General features: G+C 42.4%; 1 protein-coding gene across 1 annotated transcript in view; it reads right to left on the bottom strand.

The window, feature by feature from the left end:
• Positions 1–19,016, bottom strand: part of LOC126202086 (uncharacterized) — a 175,696-nt gene that overhangs the window by 18,215 nt on the left and 138,465 nt on the right. The window contains exon 4 of the mRNA XM_049936835.1: positions 15,060–15,272. Coding sequence (XP_049792792.1) covers positions 15,060–15,272 — 213 coding nt within the window. The remainder of the gene's footprint in view (positions 1–15,059; positions 15,273–19,016) is intronic.

The raw sequence follows: 19,016 nt of genomic DNA, 5'->3' as shown, positions 1-19,016 counted from the left end.
GGGACAGTCACATTAATATTCGACGTCAACCAGCAAGAACCACCCGCAACGGCAAGTGGCAGCACTAGCAGTGGAGGGTATATAAAGCGTGTCCCGCGGACGAGGAAAACAGTGCAGTTGTCGTAATGCGGAAACGGATAGATTCGTCTGACGTCCAAGAGGGCATGATCATTTGCTTCCGGTCCGATAGGGGACGCATTTCCGAAACGGCTAAGTTTGTAAACGGTTCGTATGCTACAGTGGGTATATATAGTATGGCAAAATGGCGCTCTCCAAGACCGGCGCTGAGGCAGCTGTGTTGCGCCACGGGCCGAACATGACAGGGGTGAACGACGGCTGCGGAAGTGTGTGCTGGCCAGTATACGTGAAACTGATAAACAACTGACCGCCCAGACGAACTAAGGAGCTACCAACAGTGTCTCCTCAACGGCCTCCACAGCAGGCGCCTGGTTCGTGCACCCAGGCTGAGCGCTGTTTAGCTGCGATAGAGGCTGGAATTTGCGCGCTATTACCTGAAGTGGACTTCTACCGAGTGGTCAGAGAATAATGAATAACGTTTTATGGTCCATCGGACAGATGGCCGTTGGCATGCGCGGGGTGAAACGTCTACGGAGGCCTTACGGTCTGCGGAATGTTTTCGTGGCGTTACTTGGGTGGCCCCGTCATTCTGGAAAGCACACTGGATCAACGCAGGTATGCACCTACGTTTGAGAATTGCATCAACCCCTACACGCAATTTGATTTTCCTCGGCACGGCCGGATCTACGAGCAAGACAATGCAACGTGTCACACAGCGCGCAGTATGCGTGAGTGGTTCGAACGGCACCAGGATGAGTCTAACATACTCCTCCTGCCTCCACACTCCCAGGATTTAAACCAGATAGGTAATTTGTGAGAGAATCTCGATCGGGCTCTTCGCGCCACGGATCCTCTACCGAGAAATGTAGCGCGGCCGGCCGTGGGCCTCGGCTCCACACTCACGTCCGCCCCTACCAGAACCTCACTGACTTCTCTGCCTGCGCGTCTCACGGCAGTCTGTACTGTAATAAGTGCTTACGAGGGCTTCTGACAGGTGGTCACCACATTGTGCATGGACAGTGTATATTCATTGTATTAGCCAATGCACGTTTTTATGAATTGAAATGCAATTCTATAGTGACAAACATAATGATGAAATTATTGCATTACTCAGTTTTTAGGAGGGCACAGAAAATAAACTCGTATTAGAAGACACACAAAAACGTTGTGCTTGGCACATTTTAACACGATCGGGCTTTCTAAGTGCTAGGCACTTACATACGGTTTTATGGGAGCAAATACGATTAAAGTGTCGGATAAGACATTTAAATATAGAGAAGGTGTTAGCTAATAAAGCATTTCAGTTCATTGACACAAAGGGGTAAACATTGTATTTGATACTGCTCGATTTTGTACATTTGAAAACAGTTACATAAGAGCAAACATGATTGCAGTCATTATCAAATTGTTTCTTCACTCAGAACATATAATACACAGGAGTTTTTTGAGGTATTTGCAGTGTTGAGAAAAAATGGAAACGTTATCAAAACTGGACGTAATCATCACAGGGGAGTTATTCGCAGTCCTTCTTTATACAAAATGGTCTAACTGTTTCAGTCTGCGGCTGGCTGTCTTTTTATTTCCAAACAACCGGTTCCAGGCAACGGCGCCCATCTTCAGGTCATATTTCTTAGCTACAGAGCAACTAGTCGAAAAAGAACAACGGTTCGCTGTCATATGTACACTGAAGCGCGAAAGAAACTGCTATAGGTATGCGTATTCAAAAGAAGAGATGCGTAACGAGCCAGAATACGGCGCTGGAAACATGTTGCCTGGTCGTACGAGACTCGTTTCAAACTATATCGAGCGGACGATCGTGTACGGGTATGGAGACCTCCTCATGAATCCGTCGACCCCGTATGTCAGCAGGGGACTGTTCAAGCCGGTGGTGGCTCTATAATGGTGTGGGGCGTTTGCAGTTGTAGTGATACGGGACCCCTGATACGTCTACATACGGCTATGACAGGCGACACGTACGTAAGCAACCTGTCTGGTCACCTGCATCCGTTCATGTCTATTGTACATTGCAACCGTCTTGGGCAATTCCAGCAGCACAGTGCAACACCCTACACGTCCAGAATTGCTACAGAGTGGCTCCAGGAACACTCTTCTGAGTTTAAACACTTCCGATGGCCACCAAACTCCCCAGACCTGAATATTATTGAGCATGTCTGGGATGCCTTTCAACATGTTGTTCAGTAAAGATGTCGACCCCGTCGTACTCTTACGGATTTATAGACAGCCCTCTTGCATTACAGCAGACGTTAGTCGAGTCCATGCCACGTTGTGTTGTGGCACTTCTGCGTGATCGCGGGGGCCCTACACGACAATAGGCAGGTGCACCAATTTCGTTGGTTCTTCAGTGTACGTTGAGTATATGACAGTGAACTGACTGTTCATTTACGACAAGTATGGAATCGCACTTTTTCCCAATACAGAAATATTCCATCTTCAGAAATTTCCTTGTTAGAAAGTAACTCGTTGGTTTTGGAGCTTAAAAGTCTCCTCATGTCAGTGGGACTTATCTCTTAAACTGACGAGTTACTTTGTTTGACAAAAATTTGGCGATCGCAAATTGTTAAATACAAATTTAGCACTAACACAGCGGTCATACTTCTTACGACATAAAAATATATGTTAGTCAACTCCATAATGTTGTTACACAATGACTGGAAAAAAATCGCAACTCTAAGAACGAGTTGTGCGACATAAATGACAGTTGGTAGGCCTGAATGATGGTGCCTAATCAGATTTCGCGCCACTACAAGCATGGAAATCAGGTTTTCTTTAAATACACGCTGTAACTGTCGTGATCGTTAGTTGCTTTTGAGATTGGACGTTCTGTGTTGACGTTAGTCAAGAATGCTGTTAGGGCGATAAAGACGCCATTACCAGTACCTTACTGAGTTTGAACGAGGTCGTATAATAAGGCTACGAGAAGCTGGATGTTCCTTCTGCGAAAGACCTGGCAGGAACATAGTCACTGTACATGACTGCTGGCAGAGGTGGTCGCGTTAATGTACGGTCGAAAAAAGACCGGGCTCCGGAGGGCCACGTGGCACTACCGATAGGGAAGACCGTCGAGTTCGGCGTATGGCTCTGGCGCATCGCAATACATCTGCAGCAGCACTTTGAGCAGCAGTTGACACTACAGTGAGACAGCGAACTGTTGCAAATCGTCAATTTCAACGACAGATCCCAGACACACGCACTGTAGTGTGCATTCCACTGACCCCCAAACCACCACCACCTGTGACTTCAGTGGTATCAAGCAAGAGCTCATAGGAAGGCATGGTGGACGTTGTAAGTAGGCTGTTCAGGTTTTTATATTGGTAACGCCACGTAGCGCTCCATATGAAAATCACTGGCTGTGCTGTGTGCAGTCTTTGGCTGGGTTGCATTGTTGTCTGCCATTGTAGTGTTGGGCAATTGGCTGTTGACAGCGCATAGCGTTGCGCAGTTGGAGGTGAGCCGCCAGCAGTGGTGGGTGTGGGGAGAGAGATGGCGGAGTTTTGAAATTTTTAAGACTGGATGCCATGAACTGCTATACGTATTATGACTATTAAGGTAAATACATTGTTTGTTCTCTATTATAATCTTTCATTTGCTAACTATGCCTATCAGTACTTAGTGCCTTCCGTAGTTTGAATCTTTTATTTAGCTGGCAGTAGTGGCGCTCGCTGTATTGCAGTAGTTCGAGTAACGAAGGTTTTTTTGGGGTAAGTGATTTGTGAAAGGTATAGGTTAATGTTAGTCAGGGATTATTGTAAGTAAGATTGCGTTGCGCTAAAAAATATAGTGTGTCAGTTTAAGCACAGTCATGTATAATTTTTCTAAGGGGACGTTTCATATGTCGACCCTTAGCCGAGGATACCTCACTGGAATCTTCTGATTTTTTCTTGTAGTTTGTGTAATTAGTGTAGCTTTTGTTTATTGCTAGCGCGTAATTATAGAGAGAATTTCCTTTGTAGTTGTAGTTTTTCATTGTTGTACACAGTTGTGGCATGCATGTAGATTTGCACCAAGTATTTCGCAGCTGCACTTGCAATTAACTAGAAACTATTTTCAATGCTATGTTAATGTGTTTTGTTATTTTGCTCTTCAAATTGTGCTTTTCTGTGTTGTTGTGTGAAATATTGTGACAATAATGGCGTGTGAAAAACGTAATACTAGGCTCCAAAGTAAACTGAGAAATGACAGTGAAGACGAAAGCAGTGTGTTAGCGCCACCATGTAATGAAGGAGCGGGCGGCAAACAATGGCGTAGGCAGTGAAACAATTAGTGAACAGGGAAGCATTATCGATCGATCGCTCGGCAACAGCTCGCCTCAGGAATCCGAAATTACAGGATACAATTTTGCAAATACTGTAGATTCAGGTTTTGCGTCCTCACCGTTTTCTCAAATAAGTCAAGACACATTTTCTGCTTGTCAAAATGTGAATGTTGCCGGTGCAAATGCACTGCCGAAAAGCGTAGAGGAACAGATTCCAGACACTAATGCATTGTTATTACAGTTAATGCAACAAATGGAACAAAATCAGAGACAAACACAGCAAAAGCTTCAAAAGTTAGACACAATGGAACAAAATCTTCAAAAGTTTGACACAATGGAACAAAATCAGAGACAAACACTGCAAAAGCTTCAAAAGTTAGACACCACACTTGAACAAACACGTGAAGATTTAACGACTGAGTTACATAAAATCGAATCGAAATGTCAAATAGTCTGTAATGACGTAAAAACACGAATTTGTGAGCATTTCCAACTTATTTTTTCGCGTCATGAAAATGCATTACAGAATCACGAAGCAGCCATAAAAGAACTGCAAACTATTGTTCATGAAAATCATGAGACCTTGCAAGCTAAAATTGACTCAGTTGCATCTACCGATTCGGTTATGCAACTTGCAAAAACTCAGGAAAATTTAAAGGACACAGTAGATACTCTGAAAAGTGGTTCAGAAAGACACATGGAGGAAATTAGTTCATTATCAGAGAAAGTAGTTGAACTTTCGGATCAGCTAAATAATTTATCTACAAAGGTAGATGATAATCTGAATGACACAAAACCGGTAGTCTTTAATGACACAGAAGAGTGTGAACAAATTAGGAAATTCAAACAAAATCAGAATCAAATTAATACGCAACACCAAAGAGAAATCCGGGAAGTACAAGATCAGCTGACACAGGTAATACAAGAATTACGTATTTCAGAGGACACTCGCGCCCCAATACGGGAAGAGGGACATAGAAATACGGAACAGCCACAAAATAATAACACAGCGCATTTCGGAAATTATGAAAGAAATTGGCAAGGTGCACCGAATTTTGAAATGGAACCGCGGAAACGACGTAACAATGACCGATATGCGACTCGCCGACATGATGATTTTGACTATAAGCTGTTCATTACTACACGTAAATTCAAAACATTTAAGAATTCTGGCAACTACATTCATCCACAAGCATGGCTCCATCAATTCTCTCATTGTTTTCCTCCCAACTGGTCGTTAGAACACAGATTAGAATATATGTGTGGCTACTTAGAGAATGAACCAGCTGTAAGAATGCGATCGGTCATTCACGATTGTCACAGTGAAGTAGAATTTTATCATGCCTTCCTCTCAGCGTATTGGTCTCAAGCTACACAAGACCGAGTAAAACATAGCATGATAATGATGAAACGTTTCGAACAATCTGAATTTTCCAGTCTTGTGAAATATTTTGAAGACATGTTGCACAAGAATCAGTACCTGTCAAACCCATACAGCCCCTCAGAACTCATCCGCATTTGCTTAATCAAATTACCTGAACATTTACGACATATTATTTTGGCAGGACGTTGCAAAGACGACATTGGAGCTTTTCAGGGACTCTTACAAGAATTAGAAATTGACACTGATAATCGCGGAACGCGAAAACAGGAACACAACAATTACAGGTCACATCCGTCGCAATTCCGCAATGAAAGAAATAATAACTGGACATCACAAGGCTATTCTCACAACACAAATCGAGACCAAAACAAACACCATCCGTATGACAACCGTTGGCAGGATAATAGTTACAGAGAAAGATCGCTTTTCCATACTAATGAATGTGACAGAGACAACCATAGAATCAGACAATATCAGAACCAAAATAATTATTATCAAGGGAGACAGAATAACTTCAGACACAACGGTCCACCACGCAGTTATGATTCTGGGAGAAATTCTCCACCAGATGACCGACAAACAAGAAACTATGTAAACTACCGACAAAACGACAGACCTGAATTCCATCAGAACTGGCGAGCTTCAAACAGGGCAGGGCCTTCTAGTCAAGGTGAATTTGTAGAAGTTAGGTCTCCTAATCCCAATAACGACGCGCGCCAACAAAGAAACAGACAATGACCCGCACCGCAGGCAGCCACGTGCGCCGGCTGGCTCAGAGAAAAATAACATAAACGCTAACCTTGAGAAAAATTCCAGTATTCTTTACCGATATATACCGCATGACAATTGCATTCAAGTTCAAACTCTGAGTACTATGAAGAGTAAAGGATTTCACCACACTTCACATATAAAGCCGCTTATTGAGAGATAATCTGCTTTTTAACTTAGTATTTGCCATAAAATTTTTCACTTTACATTACTAGTATGCTTTGTTAGACTTAGAAACTGTTAACATGCAACAGTGTTTGAAGTTAAGTATCCAATCTAGAACCTAGGATACATATTTAGACAGTAGTTACGAGTGCATTGTTATAGTGAACAGATGACACAGTGTTACTGTGTATGTACATTCGTGCTTCTTAGTTGCACGATTACGTAACGACTATAAGGCTCACATACTTAGATCATATACTGGTACTGCTAATGAGATTTTAATGCAACGTTTTGGTTTACTTGAAAATACATTCTGGATTTAAAGTACTTTCTGTGAGATACCAGATGACACAGTGGTTATTTTATGTGACAGCTACACAATTTTATCACGATGCTACTAATGAGTGACAATTTACAATGTTGCTTTTGCGGTGTATCTGTTTTATATCTGCACAGTTTTTCTGAATTCTTCTGGAAAGTAAAACATGTTTTAGTAGTAACTTTTGTGGTATAGCTACAATGAGACTGCCTTTTCTGTAGCACAACAATACGTTACAGCACAGTACTTTCTTCATCACGGCAATAAGCGTAATAACTAAGATATCTATACGCAAAGCATTTCACTTTTGTTTATCATGAGGTAAGTACATTGGCTTCTGCATAACTTAGCTTTCGGAGGACAATAACTACGACACTTCCACAGAGATTATCTTACAGCAAGACGCACATATAGCGCTACAGGACACGTATTTGAGTGATTAATTTTGTACTTAAATCATTTATTTTTAAAAATATTTGAAGTATAATGATACAAAGGTTTTCCCTGATACATTTCATTCCATTGCTGTAATCTGTAACACCTGATGGTATAATTACATTAATCCTCAAGGGGTACACGCCTACTTTGTGTACCATGTGTTTGGCAAGCACAAGGAGCCCTAGCTAATATGGTATTTGCTTATACAACTTTACACATTGGTACCATATTTCTCTAACACAGCTATCTGATTATTTAACACAGAAACAAACATTTTTTTACAACATCAGTGACACATGTTTACGCAATTACACAGATGGATAACTTCACACTTATGAAATTGTATTTCGTCTGTACAATGTGAACTGTTCGTATTTTTTCGGAACCATTGTGATACTATGAGAGCTCTGAATAATGTATTTGGTATGGGATCATGATTTTTTAAATACATTTGACGTAGATGACACTATTGAAATCAGCAGAGAATTTTTTTTAGGTTTTGAAATTATTGCAGAAAGCTACAACGTTTTTGAGATTTGACTGAGGTGTTATGATGTTATTTTTACGACGACGATGTGTATTATGCTGCTGAGGTATGTTTATGATCAATAAGCTGATGCTACATGAGGAATTTGATTATGCTACGTATTTGTTATGATGAAATATTGAAGAAGTGTCGACGAGTATGTATATGTGTAATAAGGTAAGGAATAATGAGTAGTGGTTAAGGACTCTGGTTTGTGAAAAAAGTTGTTGGAAACCAAGAATCGTACTTTAAGAGTTATGAAATGTATGTAAATGCGTGAATGTATTACAATGCCGATGAAAATTATTTTGGGCACTGTTATATCAATAGGATTTTGTTTCTACAGATTTGTAATGCAAATTCTTGAGCTGTGAAATTTTTTATATGAGACTGCCACTGTAGCGGAAACTGCTGTCGTAAATATTTCAGTAAGAAAGGTAAGTGACCTTGACGTAATGGTTTTGGGTGCCCAGCTGAGAGGTAGTCGTCTGACAAAAGAAAGCCATTAGGTGGAGAGAAAAAAAAGGCCATTATCCTCGCTATTGACATTCCTATGTAGAAAGCATCGCAGATACGACACGCTCATTTCTTGGAAAGATACTTACATCCGCACACCTGATTATGACAAGCGTCTTTCTACGAGAGTTGAGACAATTTCTACTAACTAATGTAATGTCACATGACTATTGAATGATATTTTTATGCCTTGGTTTGCGTAATTGCTTATTTCATTTGATATCTGGTTTCCAGCTGTGTTGCAGCATTGGTTTTATAAAATAAAATTAAATGCATTTGCTAATGTGAACACTTTCTGTCAACAGATCTATTAAATAATTATTTTATGATCCACATTCTTCGAAAAAGGAGCTCTTGGAATGGAAAGAACAATAAGAAGGGACTAATAACAGTAACTGCATATATAATTTTCTTTTGAAGTACTTGGTAATTTCTTTTGTAGAAATAGTTGTGGTGCACCATTTTAATTACATAGACATTAAGATGTGATTATACATTTCCCTTATCTGCATTGTTATCTTTAGTGTAATATTTTTTCTGCTTGAGCTATGTCATGTTTAGACATAAGTTATTGCATTTGCTGCTGCTGTTTGCCAGGCATAGTGCTACTAAATTTCACTTTGTATTACTCTGTTAAGCTAGTTTTACTTCTGATTTATTTTTCTTGTTGCTGCACATTGGCTCATATTAGTTGTAATGTTGCATTGCTTGGTAATTTAGATTTACTGTAGCTTGCTTTGACAATTTCCATTTTTTTCATTACTGTTTGTATTAATTGTTATATGCTGCTGCATTGCCTCATCCCTTAGTTTAGCATCTGAGCTCAGTAGATTTAAGTTAGCTTAGAAGGGGGGATACTATATAAGAAACTAACTATGAAGAATAGGGAAAGAATGCATTGAGAAGTTATATGAAACAGATTTGGCAAAAATGAGTATTGTGAACTGAGAAATAATTATTTTGAAAGAAATATGAATAGAATACAGAAAGCAGGTATAGATAGGACTTTTTGGGAATAATGATGAATGAAGGGAGATCTCCAAGAAGTAAAGAAAGTTTTGTTTGCAAGATACTGCAGTAAAACAAACCCTGTCCTTTCCCTTTCTGTTATTCCGCTATGTGTTTGTGTACTCTTGTATATTTGTGTTCTTCCTGTCTTTATGTGTTTATCTGATGAGAGTTACATTGTAGAATTTTTCTGATAATATGTTCTTTACTTTGAAAAGATGTTTAGACATTATTTATTCTGTTTCGTTGCACATATGTGAAGGTAATGTTTCAAAAGTTATTCTGATCTTTTATGTATTTACTTATGTCATAATTCCTGTAACACTGTTGTATGTGTTTATTTCTATTCTTTTGTAAAGCCCCTATTACTACAAATGTTATCTGTATTGTTGTGTTCTTTAATGACGTATTTTGTACCTTTGTTATTGTATTCTTATCTTATAAAATTGTAATTGAGACCAGTTCATCAAATTAAGTAACTTGTAAGTTACATTTCACTGCACACGTTTCTGTTGGTATATGGACCATATGTGAGAAGTAGGGACTAATAGTGTTTGCATGTGTGTTAATAATTCAGCAAGTGACTGGTTAACAGCATTGCTGGTTCTAAGGACAATTAGAAAAAAAAACTTTGTGAGTTTACAAGTGGTAATGCAGGAGTAGGTTTAATAATGAATAGGAAAATAGGAACGCGGGTAAGCTACTACAAACAGCTTAGTGAACGCATTATTGTGGCCAAGATACATACGAAGCCCACACCTACTACAGTAGTACACGTTTATATGCCAACTAGCTCTGCAGATGACGAAGAAATTGAAGAAATGTATTATGAAATAAAAGAAAGTATTCAGATAGTGAAGGGAGACGAAAATTTAATAGTCATGGGTGACTGGAATTCGAGTGTAGGAAAAGGGAGAGAAGGAAACGTAGTAGGTGAATATGGATTGGGGGTGAGAAATGAGAGAGGAAGCCGTCTGGTAGAATTATGCACAGGGCATAACTTAATCATAGCTAACACTTGGTTTAAGAATCATGATAGAAGATTGTATACATGGAAGAACCCTGGAGATACTAAAAGGTATCAGATAGATTATATAATGGTAAGACAGAGATTTAGGAACCAGGTTTTAAATTGTAAGACATTTCCAGGGGCAGATGTGGACTCTGACCACAATCTATTGGTTATGACCTGTAGATTAAAACTGAAGAAACTGCAAAAAGGTGGGAATTTAAGGAGATGGGACCTGGATAAACTGAAAGAACCAGAGGTTGTACAGAGTTTCAGGGAGAGCATAAGGGAACAATTGACAGGAATGGGGGAAAGAAATACAGTAGAACAAGAATGGGTAGCTTTGAGGGATGAAGTAGTGAAGGCAGCAGAGGATCAAGTAGGTAAAAAGACGACGGCTAGTAGAAATCCTTGGGTAACAGAAGAAATATTGAATTTAATTGATGAAAGGAGAAAATATAAAAATGCAGTAAATGACGCAGGCAAAAAGGAATACAAACGTCTCAAAAATGAGATCGACAGGAAGTGCAAAATGGCTAAGCAGCCATGGCTAGAGGACAAATGTCAGGATGTAGAGGCTTATCTCACTAGGGGTAAGATAGATACTGCCTACAGGAAAATTAAAGAGACCTTTGGTGATAAGAGAACCACTTGTATGAACATCAAGAGCTCAGATGGAAACCCAGTTCTAAGCAAAGAAGGGAAAGCAGAAAGGTGCAAGGAGTATATAGAGGGTCTATACAAGGGCGATGTACTTGAGGACAATATTATGGAAATGGAAGAGGATGTGGATGAGGATGAAATGGGAGATACGATACTGCGTGAAGAGTTTGACAGAGCACTGAAAGACCTGAGTCGAAACAAGGTCCCCGGAGTAGACAACATTCCATTGGAACTACTGACAGCCTTGGGAGAGCCAGTCCTAACAAAACTCTACCATCTGGTGAGCAAGATGTATGAAACAGGCGAAATACCCACAGACTTTAAGAAGAATATAATAATTCCAATCCCAAAGAAAGCAGGTGTTGACAGATGTGAAAATTACCGAACAATCAGTTTACTAAGCCACAGCTGAAAAATACTAACACGAATTCTTTACAGACGAATGGAAAAGCTAGTAGAAGACGACCTCGGGGAAGATCAGTTTGGATTCCGTAGAAATGTTGGAACACGTGAGGAAATACTGACCTTACGTCTATCTTAGAAGAAAGATTAAGGAAAGGCAAACCTACGTTTCTAGCATTTGTAGACTTAGAGAAAGCTTTTGACAATGTTGACTGGAATACTCTCTTTCAAATTCTGAAGGTGGCAGGGGTAAAATACAGGGAGCGAAAGGCTATTCGCAATTTATACAGAAACCAGATGGCAGTTATAAGAGTCGAGGGACATGAAAGGGAAGCAGTGGTTGGGAAGGGAGTAAGACAGGGTTGTAGCCTCTCCCCAATGTTATTCAATCTGTATATTGAGCAAGCAGTAAAGGAAACAAAAGAAAAATTCGGAGTAGGTATTAAAATCCACGGAGAAGAAATAAAAACTTTGAGGTTCGCCGATGACATTGTAATTCTGTCAGAGACAGAAAAGGACTTGAAAGAGCAGTTGAACGGAATGGACAGTGTCTTGAAAGGAGGATATAAGATGAACATCAACAAAAGCAAAACGAGGATAATGGAATGTAGTCGAATTAAGTCGGGTGATGTTGAGGGTATTAGATTAGGAAATGAGACACTTAAAGTAGTAAAGGAGTTTTGCTATTTGGGGAGCAAAATAAGTGATGATGGTGGAAGTAGAGAGGATATAAAATGTAGACTGGCAATGGCAAGGAAAGCGCTTATGAAGAAGAGAAATTTGTTAACATCGAGTATAGATTTAAGTGTCAGGAAGTCGTTTCTGAAAGTATTTGTATGGAGTGTAGCCATGTATGGAAGTGAAACATGGACGGTAAATAGTTTGGACAAGAAGAGAATAGAAGCTTTCGAAATGTGGTGCTACAGAAGAATGCTGAAGATTAGATGGGTAGATCACATAACTAATGTGGAGGTACTGAGTAGGATTGAGGAGAAGAGGAGTTTGTTGCACAACTTGACCAGAAGAAGGGATCGGTTGGTAGGGCATGTTCTGAGGCATCAAGGGATCACCAATTTAGTATTGGAGGGCAGCGTGGAGGGTAAAAATCGTAGGTGGAGACCAAGAGATGAATACACTAAGCAGATTCAGAAGGATGTAGGTTGCAGTAGGTACTGGGAGATGAAGAAGCTTGCACAGGATAGAGTAGCATGGAGAGCTGCATCAAACCAGTCTCAGGACTGAAGACCACAACAACAACAACAAGTGGTGGTTTATGGACTTGCTATATTATCCGCAAGACTCTTCAATGGTGATTGTGCACCTGCACAGTCAAACAGATGGCTGCTGGCCATCTCTACCAGGACTACAGTGGGTCTGCATCTTTGATGGCCCACCAATTTCTACAAGGACTGTAGTGGGTCTGCATCTTTGATGACCCACCAATACCATTTTTTCTACAAGGACTACAGTGGGTCTACACCTTTGCTGACTCACCAGTACCACTATTTCTACAAGGACTGCAGTGGGTCTGCACCTCTGGTGGCCCACCAATACCTTAATCTCTACTAGGACTACAGTGGGTCTGCTCTGTGATGACCTACCTACCAATATTCTTCAAAACTTCGACTGACTCTGCTGTGGGTTTGCTCTGTTGTGGCCCATTAGCTGTCTGCATGTCAAGAGTCAGCACTGTCTTTCCATTGGAAGGACAACACTACTTCTTCAAGACTGCATGGAAATCCACTACTTCCGTGTGCATTTTCTTTTACTGCTCAGACATTGATAAAAACACTGCAGTTTTACTGTGACGAATGATTAGGACTGTCTTTATGGACTGTGAGCAAATTTTAGCTTTTGACCAACATTGTATTAATAAGTGTGTGCATTTGATATCTTTCTTACTATAATTATGAAAATTTTTTTCAAATCTGTATTGGCCAGTGCCCAAAACAATTTGTAAAATTTTTTGTGGGGAGCATGGGGTCTATGTAAGGAGGCTGCTTAGGTTTTTATATTGGTAACGCCACGTAGCGCTCCATATGAAAATCACTGGCTGTGCTGTGTGCAGTCTTTGGCTGGGTTGCATTGTTGTCTGCCATTGTAGTGTTGGGCAATTGGCTGTTAACAGCGCATAGCGTTGCGCAGTTGGAGGTGAGCCGCCAGCAGTGGTGGGTGTGGGGAGAGAGATGGCGGAGTTTTGAAATTTGTAAGACTGGATGTCATGAACTGCTATACATATTATGACTATTAAGGTAAATACATTGTTTGTTCTCTATTAAAATCTCCTGATTAAAGCTGTTTGTGCCTGCCTCGGTGCCAGTGAAGACGATACGCTGATCAGAAGGAGGCCAGTTGAGGGCCTCGGAGCAAACTGTCTGCATGCTACACATACTGGACCTAACCTCGGGTTATGGTCTGGGGTCCGATTTTGTATGATAGCAGGAGCACACTCTTTGCTTTCCCTCACAACCTGACAGCAAATCTGTACGTCAGTCTGGTGATTCGACCCATTGTGCTGCCATTCGTGAACAGCATTCCACAGGATGTTTGCCAGCAGGATAAGCTTCGCCCAGGTACCGCTTTTGTAACCCATCACTTCTACAGACTGCCACTACGTTGCCTCGTCCTGCTCGATAACCAGATATGTCTCCAATCGAACGCGTATTGGACATCGTCGAACGACAATTCCCGTCTCATCCACAAACAGTATTTTCGGTGTTGCGATTTTTCCCCTACGATCACGAACTAGGTTCAAATGGTTCAAATGGCTCTGAGCACTATGGGACTCAACTGCTGAGGTCATTAGTCCCCTAGAACTTAGAACTAGTTAAACCTAACTAACCTAAGGACATCACAAACATCCATGCCCGAGGCAGGATTCGAACCTGTGACCGTAGCGGTCTTGCGGTTCCAGACTGCAGCGCCTTTAACCGCACGGCCACTTCGGCCGGCCACGAACTAGGAGCATCGTTTGTGGGGACAACAAGAAATGCAGAAGTTGCAGATATTCACGGAGATAAAAAGTGTATTGACCTACCAAGCACTACAGACATGGGACTCCATACCACAAACAGACATCCGGCACCTGCATAACACAACGCATTCAGGTATGCATGCTTGCATTCAAAATCGTGGCGGTTACAACAGTTATTAATGTCCCAGCATTTCACATTTGCAATGGCTTACCTCGCACTTACATTAACCTATGATCTTGCAATGTTAATAACTTAAATATATTACCTCGACAAATGTAATCCCGAAATTCCATTAGTCTACGTTAATTATTTTTTGGTGTTGCCACTTTTCCCCCCGCGATCAGGCCCTAGGAGCATCGCTAGTGGAGACAACAAGGAGCGCAGAAGTTGCACATATTTGAGGACATCAAAAGTATGAGTGCCACCAGAATGAATGCTGGAACTGCTGCGTTAACAGTGACACGTTTCAGTACTGGCCCTGCAGCTTTAAATGCAGCGCAGATGTGAACGGCAGCACTGGCGCGCGCGCACGCACCTGTCCTCCATGCCCATGATGTAGCCGATGACGCGCCAGAAGTGCACGATGCCCTCCTCGCCGCCGCGCTCGATGCCCAGCTTCTCGGGCGCCACCATGGTGAAGCCGAGGAAGCCGAACTGCGTGACGGCCATGTCGAACTGCGAGATGCCGCCCGCCGAGCGGCTGGCGGCGCAGTGCCGGCCGCGCACCTCCGTCAGCGACTTGAACGCCCTGCCGAGCGAACACTGATACAGCCTCTCCCCCTCTCAGGTGGTCGGGCGACATACAGTTAAACGGAGCGTAAAGCGAGCGCCGTTCAGCAGCGACACTCGACACTAACTTTGTACAGGGTCGGCAAAATAAAACTGGTCTGGAAAATACTTCCTGCACCTCAACGTAGGCAACCCAACATACACCATTTGCCCTGGGCAGAGCTGCAGAACTACTGTAGGCTATCGTACACTATTGTAAGATGTCTCGACCACGATAGGCTTTCTATTAGCCTTGGTCAGATAAGATCGTAACCGCATTACCTGTATGTTAGGTGTGTAGCTTACCTATTAGGCGTTGACTCATTTCCATCTCTTCCTTCGTGTATGCAAACAGTGCCTCTCTACTAGGGTCGATAAATACACTACTGACCATTAAAATTGCTGCACCACAAAGATGACCTGCTACAGACGCCAAATTTATCCAACAGGAAGAAGATGCTGTGATATGCAAATGATTAGCTTTTCAGAGCATTCACACAAGGTTAGCGCCGGTGGCGACGCCTACAACGTGCTGACATGAGGAAAGTTTCTAACCGATTTCGCATACACAAACAGCAGTTGACCGGTGTTGCCTGGTGAAACGTTGTTGTGATGCCTCGAGTAAGGAGGAGAAATGCGTACCATCACGTTTCCGACTTTGATAAAGGTCGGATTGTAGCCTATCGCGACTGCGGTTTATCGTATCGCGACATTGCTGCTAGCGTTGGTCGAGATCCAATGACTGTTGGCAGAATACGGAATCGGTGGGTTCAGGAGGGTAATACGGAACGCCGTGCTGGATCCAAACGGCCTCGTATCACTAGCAGTCGAGATGACACGCATCTTACCCGCATGGCTGTAACGGATCGTGCAGCCACGTCTCGATACCTGAGTCAACAGATGGGGACGTTTGCAAGACAACAACCATCTGCACGAACAGTTCGACGACGTTTGCAGCAGCATGGACTATCAGCTCGGAGACCATGGCTGCGGCTACCCTTCACGCTGAATCACAGACAGGAGCGCCTGCGATGGTGTACTCGACGAAGAAACTGGGTGCACGAATCCAGGCTCTGTTTACAGCATCATGATGGTCGCATCCGTGTTTGGCGACAGCGCAGTGAACGCACATTGGAAGCGTGTATTCGTCATCGCCATACTGGCGTATCACCCGTCGTGATGGAATGGGGTGCCATTGGTTACACGTCTCGGTCACCTCTTGTTCGCACTGACGGTACTTTGAACAGTGGACGTTACATTTCAAATGTGTTGCTACTCATGGTTCTACCCTTCATTCGATCCCTGCGAAACCCTACATTTCAGCAGGATAATGCACGACCGCGTATTGCAGGTCCTGTACGGGCCTTTCTGGATACAGAAAATGTTCGATTGCTGCACTGGCCAGCACATTCTCCAGATCTCTCACCAGCTGAAAACGTCTGGTCAGTGGTGGCCGAGCAACTGGCTCGTCACAATACTCCAGTCACCACTCTTGATGAACTGTGGTATCGTGTTGAAGCTGCATGGGCAGCTGTACCTGTACACGCCATCCAAGCTCTGTTTGACTCAATGACCAGGCGTATCAAGGGCGTTAATACGGCCAGAAGTGGTTGTTCTGGGTACTGATTTCTCAGGATCTATGCACCCAAATTGCGTGAAAATGTAATCACATGTCAGTTCTAGTATAATATATTCGTCCAATGAATACCCGTTTATCATCAGAATTTCTTCTTGGCGTAGCAATTTTAATGGCCATTAGTGTATGTAATGCCCCACATTTTTTTCTCAGAACATATTTATTGTTAAGAGTCCGAATTTGATGACAATATGAATCAACATGTCTTCTCCGCATCCTGTTTTGCTACATAGTCTCCATCACGTTTAATGGCCATGCGCCAACGTTGTGGAAGAGCATGTATTCCCTGCTGGTAAAAGCTCGTGTCCTGTAGGTGTATCCATGTTTTCACTGTATGACTGACACTCTCGTTATTTTCAGAGTGTGTTCCCCTTAGATAATCTTTAAGTGGCCCAAAGACCTGGAAGACCGAGGGTGCCAGGTCTGGAGTGTAGGGTGGATGAGGCAATGACGTCCAACCCAATTTGGCGATGTGTTCCTGGGTTCTCAGACTTGTGTGTGGGCGTGCATTATCGTTGGAGCAAGATTTCTGCTGGACTTTTGTCCGATCGAACACTTGGGAAACGGTTCTTGAGTTTATTAAGAGTCTTCACGTATGCCTCTGAATTTATGGTCGACCCTCTTGGCATCACATCCACGAGAATGACGCCATCACACTCCCAGAAGACTGTGACCTTGACTTTTCTGGCAGAGGGGTTTGTCTCGAATTTCTTCTTTTGTGGTGAATGAGGATGATGCAACTCCATGGACTGCCTTTTTGTTTCCGGCGCAGACAGAAAGGCCTCTCCGTCGGACTCAAAACGCTCAAACAATTCAGATGAAATGGCCTTTCTTTGAATCTTGCGGTCCACTGTGAGCATTCGTGGAACCCATCGTGAGCACCTCTTCGAATATCCGAGAGTCTCGATCATTGCAGGCGCACTTCCAATGCTAACCGACAACTGTAGGGCCAATTGTCGTGATGCGCCTGTCGGCACGAAGAATGGCATCCGCACGATTCACCATATCCGGAGCAGTGGCTGTGACAGAACGTCCCGAGCGTGGCTGATCATGGAGCTCTGTTTTTGCATTTCCTGAGGCTGTAGCTTTCTTTACGCATCGCCCAACTGTACTCCTATCAACTGCAGCATCAGCATATACTGTACACCAACGATTGTGGATGTTCACCACGGTTTCTTTTTCTGCAAACAAGAATTCAATAACAGCACGCTGCTTGAATGTGAATCGTATGCAGACGGCATTTTGACGCTGTACTACGGCTCTGCCCTCTGCCAGGACGATTTGAAACTTCACCGGCTCACAGAACAAACATCAAATGTGAAGCACCAACAAAGAATGTATATTAATGGCTTTTTTTTAAAAAAAATGTGGGCATTGCTTATTGAACGACCCTCGTAGATTCACCTAGAAACAGAAGTGATGAACCGTCTTTAAACTGGCTGAGGAAATATGAAAGACTGTGTAATCTACGGACTACTTTTGTTCTATGTAACTCCCTTTCTGTCTGCTACTTAAAAATGAACCATATTTATAGAAAAATTGAAAATTTCAATGTTTATTTCAGATTTTATTCGAAAAATTGATTTGTTTCGTGAAACAGAGGATGTTTTTTTTATAACTACAAAATAGACATTTATCATTTAACACCAAAAAACGCAATTTCCTCAAATAAAAAAGACAAAATCAAAAAAGACTGCGTATTAAAAACATATCAAACTTCACTTCAATACTTCGTCGAAACGAGGGAGGTGGCGCAGTGGTTAGCACACTGGGCTCGCAGTCGGGAGGAAGATGGTTAAACCCCACGTCAGCCATCTTGATTCAGGTTTTCCGTGATTTCCTTGAATCGCTTCAGCCAAGTGCCGGGTTGGTTCCTTTGAAGGGGCACGGCCGATTCCCTTCCCCGTTCTCCTCTAATCCGAGTTTGCGCTCCGTCTATAGTGACCTCGTTGTCGAAGGGACTGTAAGCACTGACCTCCTCCTCCGATACTTCATCGAGCTTACATAAAACACGTTTCTGTTGCCAGAACGCGATTTTTACTCTGGAGCAGAGTGTGCGCTCACATGAAACTTCACGACAGGTTGAAA

The sequence above is a fragment of the Schistocerca nitens genome, chromosome 1, assembly GCF_023898315.1.
Source record: "Schistocerca nitens isolate TAMUIC-IGC-003100 chromosome 1, iqSchNite1.1, whole genome shotgun sequence".
Classification (NCBI taxonomy): domain Eukaryota; kingdom Metazoa; phylum Arthropoda; class Insecta; order Orthoptera; family Acrididae; genus Schistocerca; species Schistocerca nitens.
This window is presented reverse-complemented; position numbering and strand designations above follow the sequence as displayed.